General features: G+C 36.3%; 1 protein-coding gene across 5 annotated transcripts in view; it reads left to right on the top strand.

Moving 5' to 3' along the window:
• The window catches only part of ERBIN (erbb2 interacting protein), a 140,528-nt gene that overhangs the window by 91,290 nt on the left and 39,930 nt on the right, over positions 1 to 9,308 (top strand). For all 5 annotated transcript variants that reach the window (XM_017537849.2, XM_017537848.2, XM_017537847.2 and 2 more), the window contains exons 12-14: positions 273 to 402; positions 806 to 921; positions 2,984 to 3,053. In XM_017537849.2, the coding sequence (XP_017393338.1) occupies positions 273 to 402; positions 806 to 921; positions 2,984 to 3,053 (316 nt within the window). The remainder of the gene's footprint in view (positions 1 to 272; positions 403 to 805; positions 922 to 2,983; positions 3,054 to 9,308) is intronic.

Here is a 9,308-nt window from a genome sequence, read left to right as displayed (position 1 = left end):
TACAGGCACGCGCCACCATGCCCAGCTAATTTTTTGTATTTTTAGTAAAGACGGGGTTTCACCATGTTGACCAGGATGGTCTCGATCTCTTGACCTCATGATCCACCCGCCTCGGCCTCCCAAAGTGCTGGGATTACAGGCTTGAGCCACCGCGCCAGGCCTGGTTTCACTAGATTTTCAAAGTCAAGTTCAAATGTTTATATGTTATGAAATTTTGGATTGTATATAGGAAACCTTTAAAAAATAATATGCGTTTCCTTCTTAAATTAAAGGTTAATATCAGTAGAAGAACTGGATTGTAGTTTTAATGAAGTTGAAGCTTTGCCTTCATCTATTGGGCAGCTTACTAACTTAAGAACTTTTGCCGCTGATCATAATTACTTGCAACAGTTGCCCCCCGAGGTAATGTATTTTAAATTAGTTTGGATTTTTGTCTTTTCATCTTTTTTTGATTATTTTAGCTATCCGTGGTGACTACATTTATTTCTTTCTAAAAAGAATTAAGTTGTTATATAGTTTATTAATATATAATTTATTAAATTACATAAACTATATATAGTTTATGTAACTTAATTATATACAAACTATATAATTATATGGTTTATTATTTTCTGAATAAGAATTCGTTTAGAAGAGGTTCTTAAATGCTTTCCTATGTACATGAAAATTAATTAAAAAGGGAAAGTCTAATTATTTCTTTTATAAACGTGGAGTATTTTTCATAGCTTTCAAAAATGTTGTTTTTTATATGTTGATCAACCTGTAGGCAAAATTTTTTTGTCTTCACTTTATATTTATCTTTCAGATTGGAAGCTGGAAAAATATAACTGTGCTGTTTCTCCATTCCAATAAACTTGAGACACTTCCAGAGGAAATGGGTGATATGCAAAAATTAAAAGTCATAAATTTAAGTGACAATAGGTTTGTAATACTATATTCATCAGTTGTTTTATAGGAGACATTGGTTAGATGAAATTAAGTTTCATATGATATGTGATAGAATAGCTAGCGCTTGTTTCTCTTTAAATATACATAGTAAGTCCTCATTGTTATTGATAGGCTCTTGGAAAGTGTGACTTTGAGTGAAAAAACACATAATAAAACCCAATTTCTTTCGTTCATCAGTGTTATAAGAAAATGACATTATTTGAGGACCTGCCATACACAGTTTCTATAAAAGTTATGGTTTCCAAGAACCTAGCAATAATGTTAAATGAGGACTTGCTGTATCTTTTTATTTTTTCTTTAAATAGAAAGAGTGGTCTAATTGTTTCTTATTTTAATTTATCATACAGTGGTTGTTACTGTTCATTTTGAGTTAACTTAGGTAGACAACCTTTATTCTTTCCTTATAGTTTCCTTTTATTCCTAAAGTCGTGTCTTCACCTTAATATTGCTATTTAACAAAACAACTTTAGAATATATCTAGTATGTTGCTAATATTTTCCTGGGCAGAGGTTTGGTTTCAACAAAGCCAAGGTGCAGAGCAAATTGATCATTATTAAGTTATTTTCTGAATAATATTTAGTTAGGTTAATTCAGAAGAGGTTCTTAAATGGCTTTCCTATGTACGTGAAAATTAATAATTTAAAAGGGAAAATCTATTTATTTCTTTTATAAATGTGGAGTATTTTTCATAACTTTTTTTGCAATATATAGAGCATTTTTCAGAAAACCATTTGATTGAGTTCCAGTTGTAAACTGGAACAATGTTTCAGTTAAAAACAGTCCATACTTTTTCATGAGGTAAAGATATTAATGATGATTAAACAGCATTTGTAGAGTGTTTTTACTTTTTGCTTTCATAGTGTCTTATGAAGCCTTCAAAACAGCTCTATGAAATAGTATTATAGTATTCCCGTTTTATGTAGGAGGGGTTTAAGACTTAGATTTAAGGTGACTCACATAGCTTGTAAGGTAGAGCTTTAATTTAAACTCAATTTTCTGACTAGTTATGATATCCTAACCCCTGTTTTATTTAAAAGAACGACTGCTTTCTTAAGTCACTGTTCACTCTTTAATTCCTACTTCCAAACTAGAGCAGTAGGTTGTGCAAATACCTTGAAAGATAGGCATGGAAGACTAGTTAGGCATAAGATAGCAAGGCTGAAATAAGATGACTCTGTTAAATAGGATATTTTCATTTAGTATTCTAATGAGTATATTATAGTTGACCCTCTGTATTTGTGGGTTCTGCAACTGTGGATTCAAACAACTTCAGATCAAAAATATTTGGAAAAAAAATGTGTTGATACTGAACGTGTACCAACTTTTGCGTTGTTATTCCCTAAACAATACAGTATACCAACTATTTACATAGCATTTATATTCTAGTAGGTATTATAAGTACCCTAGAAATGATTTAAAATATATGGAGGTGGAGGGAGATGTGCATAGGTTATACACAGATATATACAATTTTATTTAAGGGATTTGAGCATCTGCAGATTTTGATATCTGAGGGAGAGCCTGGAACCAATCTCTCATGGATACTGAGGAACGACTGTACTTTGTTTTTACTCATTATCATCTTATGATAGTCTTCTAGATTATGTGACTGCTGGCTCACAAATAGAGAACAGTGCAGTTTTTATAATAAACTATCACTAAGAGTGCTTCCTATAACAGTTTGTTCTCTCTAAATACAAATAAACCAAAGCAATTTTATGAGACATTCCTTAATGTGTCCTTTTCTAAGGCAGGGACAATTAACTTATTTTTTAAGAGATTTTTAAGGTTATTATTTACCCATTTTCTTGCCAGGCGAATTGAGTCAATTGAATATTTTTGAAACTAATTCTTATAAAACTAGATATTTTGTCTTATGTCCTATACAAAGAAGTATATTGGACTGTTCTCTTTTTTTCTTCTATTTTCATATGCAATTATATAGCATTTTTCAGAAAACCATTAGATTGAGCCCTCATTCATTTTAAATTTTCTCATTTTAAAGCTTAATTTTTGTTTGTATTTTTTCCTACAGATTAAAAAATTTGCCCTTTAGCTTTACAAAGCTACAGCAATTGACAGCTATGTGGCTCTCAGATAATCAGGTGAGCATTCTGATTTTATAAGTTAATGGAGTTCCTATTTGTGTTATATAATTTTGTACTCTTGATTTAGATAGGGTTATTTAAGTGCAGCTATACAGTGGTACACATGTAAACATGTATTTTATATAAGAAAAATTTCTGAATATTTAGAAGCAGATACTTTTTATAAAATAGTTATAGATTTATAAGTAATTCATTCCATTCTACTTGCCTAATTTCTCCTAAATCTATGAGAATATTGATTAGGAAGTCAGACTCAAACTCACTGACTTTAATAGCATTATCTCATACACTTGTCATATTTTATAGTGAGAACACTTAAAAATCTACTCAGCAATTTCAAGACTGTAACATAGTGTTATTAACTGTAGTCATCCTGTTGTACATTAGAGTTCTTGAACTTACTCCTCCTAACTAAAATTTTGTACCCTTTGAGCAATATATCCCAGTCCATACTGTAGCTCACCCCTGCCAACCCCAGAACCCACCATTTTACTCTGTTTCTATGAGTTTGTTTTTTAGATTCCACATATAAGTGAAAACATGTGACATTTATTTTCTTGTTCCTGCTAATTTCACTTAACATAATGTCCTCTAGGTTCATCCATGTTGTTGCAAGTGACAGGATTTCCTTCTTTTTTAAGGCTGAATAGTATTCCATTGTGATTGTGTATGTATGGTTGTATACACACTACATTTTCTTTATCTGTTCATCTGTTGATGGACAGTTAAGCTGATTCCATGCCTTGCTATTGTGAATTCTACTGCAGTGAACATGGGAGTGCAGATATCTCTTCAACATACTGATTTTATTTCCTTTGGATATATACCTAATAGTGAAATTACTGGATCATATGATAGTTCCATTTTTAATATTTTGAGGAACCTCCATACTATTTCCATAATGGCTATACTAATTTACATTTCCACCAACAGTAAGGGTTCCTTGTAAATTTTTTTAACAAAATATAATATACAATTTGCTGATCTTTTTAATTTAAAAATTAATATTATTTGATGTTGAGCAATACTTTATAATAATTTATTTAAAGCTCTGTTTTCCTAGTGTTGAATACACTGGTTTCATGTGATACTCATGAATTCCCCAGCCAATTTTTTTTTAGAAACTATATTACATCCGAATTCTGGATTATATTAACAACCCTAAGGTATTCATACCGTAAAGAAACCCATGAGAATTCTTCATATTTTTTAACTGGGGACCTCTTTACCCCTTCCCCTTGCTCTTCTCCTTCCCCTTCCCCTTCCCTTTCCTGGTCTCACTTTGTTGCCCAGGCTGGAGCGCAGTCTTGCAATCTTGGTTCACTGCAACCTCCACCTTCTGGGTTCAAGTGATTCTCCTGCCTCAGCCTCCCTAGTAGCTGGGACTACAGGTGTGTGCCACCATGCCTGGCTAATTTTTGTATTTTTAGTAGAGGTGAAGTTTTGCCATGTTGGCCAGACTGGTCTCAACCTCCTAACCTTAGGTGATCCACCCACCTTGGTCTCCCAAAAGTGCTGGGATTATAGGCATGAGCCACTACAGCTGGCCTTGGGGACACCTTTCTTATTTAGCCCTTACTAATATCCCAAAAGCCTTAAATTTATGTTAATCCATGGTTATGAATAAGATTGTATTAGTTAACTGCTTTGCAGATTCAGAGAAAATATTAAAATGATGATACATTTGCCTTTATTAGAGCTTTTTAAAGAGGCAGTTACTGTATCTATTATATGTGGAACTGATTTCTCTTAATCGAATAGCATATATTTAAACTTGATTTGAAATTTTGCAACTAGATTCAGAAAACATTTGCTGGACCCCATCTTATTCATGTACTGACCTCACAATGAACGAGACATATCTTCTGATCTTGAGGAACTCTTAGACTAATTCTAATTCTATTAGTACAGTAGCACTTTTTAAATTTTTGAGGCAGGGTCTTAGGCTGTCATCTAGGCTGGAGTGCAGTGGTGTAATTAAGACTCACTGGAATCTTGAACTCCTGGCCTCAAGCAATCATCCCAGCTCAGCCTCCCAAGTAGCTGGGACCACAGGCACATGTCACCACACCCAGCTAGATTTTTTTTTTAAATGTTTTTTGTAGAGACAGGGTCTCATGATACTGCCTAGGCTGGTCTTGAACTCCTGGACTCAAGCCACCCCCCACTTCAGCCTCCCACAGTGCTGGGATTATAGGTGTTCACCACCATGCCTAGCCTGCAGTAGCACTTTTGTGGATAAATCAGTGCCAAGAAATCATACCAGATGGTTTAATGAAATCAACCAAGTATCTGCTACACTTTCTTTATACTTACAGCATTCTCATCCTATTCACAATCTCCACTTGGTTTAAAACAAACACTGTTTGGTGGGGGGTCTTTGTTCTTCAGAGTTTGACAGAATGTTGAGTAAAACATATCAGATATACCTAGAAAATTTCCCTTACTGTATGAAGCAATAATTTTGCTGTGAAAGAATGACATGTAGAGGAGAAGGTGTACAGAGGTTTGGTTGTGAATTAGGAAAGTAAATTATTCTACTATTTAACATTTATGAAAGTAAATTGCTCTGCTATGTAGAACAGTACATATAGTAATATAATTTTCATGAGTTGCTGAAGGCATGAGCAGAACAATTATTTATTAATTTATTCCCTCGTCCATTTTGTGATTCTCAAGAACTCGTTATTGAACAGCTGCTTCGTGTCAGGCAGTTTAAGGTGGGAAGAACAGTATTTAGAAAGTAACTTTAATACAATGTGGTTAAAAGACTTAATAGGACTATGGCTGGGTATGGTGGCTCACGCCTGTAATCCCAGCACTTTGGGAGGCCAAGGCGGGCAGATCATGAGATCAAGAGATCGAGACCATCCTGGCCAGCATGGTAAAACCCTGTCTGTACTAAAAAAATACAAAAATTAGCTGGGCACAATGGTGTGCGCCTGTAGTCCCAGCTACTCGGAAGTCTGAGGCAGGAGAATTGTTGAACCTGGAAGGCGGTGGTTGCTGTGAGCTGAGATCACGCCCCTGCACCCCAGCCTGGTCCCTGGTGACAGAGCAAGACTCTGTCTCCAAAAAAAAAAGACTTAATAAGACTAAACTTTAAGATCCAAGATAAGGAAGATAACCAAGGGTTGTAAAGGCAGATTTATCAGAAGAGGAAATGCATGCAATGCCTGAATTCTCTCTCAAAAGAGGAATGGGGTTAGACCTGGTGGTTCACACCTCTAATACCAGAGCTTTGGGAGGCTGAGGTGGGAGGATCTTTTGAGGTCAGGAGTTTGAGACCAACCTGGGCAACATAACAAGACCCTGTCTCTGCAAAAGAATTAAAAAATTAGCCAGGTCGGGTAGCACATGCTTGTAGTCCAAGCTACTCAGGAGGCTGAGGCTGGAGGATCCGTTGCTCCCTGGTGTTCAAGTTTACAGTGAGCCATGACCATGCCACTGTACTCCAGCATGGGCAACAGCAAGATCCTATCTCTAAGATAAAGTTGTTTTTTTTTTTTTTTTTAAATAGAGGAATAAGGGTTTTGGTCTATTTTTTTCCTTCCTTAAGATGGGGTTTTCCTGTGTTACCCATTCTGATCTTGACCTTCCAGGCTCAAGTGATCTTCCCACCCTACCCCCTTGAGTAGCTGGGATTATAGGCCTGAACCACCGTGACCAGGTAGGCATAGGATTTAAACAACAACAAAAAGAGAACAGTGTTCTGCTTTGGAAGAATATCGTGAGCATACGCATTTAGGTGCAAAGCAGTCTTGTATATTCCTCGAGCAAGTTATTATGACTAGAGTATAACAATGAGAAGGAAAAAGTAGAAAACAAGGCTACAAAGTCTGATAGAGATCAATTGGTGGAAGGAGGCTCTTGTATGCCATGCAAAGGAAGTTGTGTTGTATCTCAAGGATGGTAAATAAGATTTTTTTAAATCTTGTACTCTTATCAGTTATGAGTGGCTTCCTGAAAAATTGTGTTGCAGATTCTGACTCATAATCAAATTCAAGCTGGTGGAAAATTGCTGTGATTTGGGTGGCTGTGTAATTTATTGTCCATAGTAGGATACTTTCGGGGAGGGAAACGGGTTCCATTGATAATTACATGAGAACAACATGTGTAAATTGTGCCTGTCTTAGGCAAAATGGACATTTGATCATTCTAGTCATGATCAATTATTCATATCTGCCATGAATGTAAGAGGAAGAAGTGATTTTTGTGATACATATAAGATAATATGGGAACCAGTATAACATTGAACAGGCAAATAGTATCATTTCATTGATATTTTAGAAAGGGCTTTTTGGCTGCATGGTGGAAGATGTATTCATCAGGGGTTAGTGCCAAGCATGAAAGCAGGGGAAACTGAATTGGAGGACATTGCCATACCCTAGTAGGCAACAGAACATGTTGCTTTGAACTAAAGTAATGATAACAGGGCCAGGGAAAGAACAGGTATTTTTGAGGAATGTTGAAAAAGTTGCATCAGTAGAACATGTGAAGAATGCATGTATGTGAGAAGAGAGTAAAAGCAAAGATGAGTATCAGAGATTTGACTTGAGTGACTAGGTGGATAATGCTGCCACACCAAGAAAAGGAACCACAAATGAAAGAAATATGTTTATGGGAAGATGTTAAGTTCTAGTTAAACATGTTGAGTTAGTAGTACCTTGGTATATCCAGTAGCCACGTATAGAACACACTGGTGACTGTGAACCTCCTGACTTCATTTTCTTCTATATGGTTTCTGTGCTCTTTTTTTCTCTATTTTTAAATTTCTAACCTTGAGGAATTTCTCAAAATTGCTCCTGAAGACTTCATTTTCTTTTTTCAGTACTATTATAGGTTTATCCTTGGTGCTTATTTGTAAAAATGTATTCACTTCATTTTAAAAGATTTGTGGCACAAGAAGAAATACACATTTTTGTTTAGCCCGTGATTTTAATTAACTTTTTAAGGGAATGGTTTCATAGCTTTTGTTGTTTCTCAAAAGGAATTAAAGTAATTTTTTAAATGTTAGTGATGATGAACCCTGAGGATTCATTTAAAAGGCAGTAGATTAAGAGGTGTAGGCTGGGCGCGGTGGCTCACGCCTGTAATCCCAGCACTTTGGGAGGCCGAGGCGGGCAGATCACGAGGCCAAGAGATCGAGACCATCCTGGTCAACATGGTGAAACCCCGTCTCTACTAAAAATACAAAAAGTCAGCTGGGCATGGTGGCGTGTGCCTGTAATCCCAGCTACTCAGGAAGCTGAGGCAGGAGAATTGCCTGAACCCAGGAGGCGGAGGTTGCGGTGAGCCGAGATTGCGCCATTGCACTCCAGCCTGGGTAACAAGAGCGAAACTCCATCTCAAAAAAAAAAAAAAAGAGGTGTAAAGAGAGTAGCCATAGAAATAGGAGGAGTACTGGAGAATGATGGTCTCAAGAGTGAAGAAACTGGCCTGAAGGAAGAAGTTGTTAATGGAATAAATGCTGTTGAGAAGTCAGTTCAGATTAAATCTGAAAAATATTCATTTTATTTGGAAACTTATACTTGCCAATTTAAATTGACTAGCTAAAGTAATTATAGAGGTATATGTCAAAACCCAGGTTGAAGGAGTTTAAGGAATAAATTGATAAAATGGAATGTTGATTATTCTTTAAGAAGGTTGGATGAGAAGGAAATGAAATGGAACATAAAGAAATTGATAGCAGGAAAAGCTCAGGGATCCTTTAATATTGGAGAGCATGTTTATAGGTTGTTGGAAAGAAGCTATGTGATAAGTAAGATTAAGAATATGAGGAATATGAGGGCTGGGTGCGGTGGCTCACACCTGTAATCCAGCACTATGGGAGGCCAGGGCAGGTGGATCACCTGAGGTCCGCAGTTGAAGACCAGCCCGACCAATAGGGAGAAACCCCATCTCTACTAAAAATACAAAAATTAGCCGGGTGTGGTGGCATGCACCTCTAGTCCCAGCTACTTAGGAGGCTGAGACAGGAGAATTGCTGGAACCCAGGACGCGGAGGTGGCAGTGAGCCAAGATCATACCACTGCAGTCCAGTCTGGATGACAGAGCGAGACTCTGTTTCAACAATAGCAACAAAGAATATGAGAAGCAATTGGATAATGGGTGCAAATTGATGGAAAAGCTATGACAGGAATTCTTAACCTGTTGGAGGGAGCTTGAGTCTGAAGTTTGTGAAAGGGAGAGCAAATAGTATACATTTGATACTCTTAGAATATAGCATTTTCCATACTCATAGCTGTTTTT

Source organism: Cebus imitator, unplaced genomic scaffold, assembly GCF_001604975.1.
Source record: "Cebus imitator isolate Cc_AM_T3 unplaced genomic scaffold, Cebus_imitator-1.0 Scaffold107, whole genome shotgun sequence".
NCBI classification, from domain to species: domain Eukaryota; kingdom Metazoa; phylum Chordata; class Mammalia; order Primates; family Cebidae; genus Cebus; species Cebus imitator.
The sequence above is the reverse complement of the archived record's forward strand: the minus strand, read 5'-3'. Positions and strand labels throughout refer to the sequence as shown.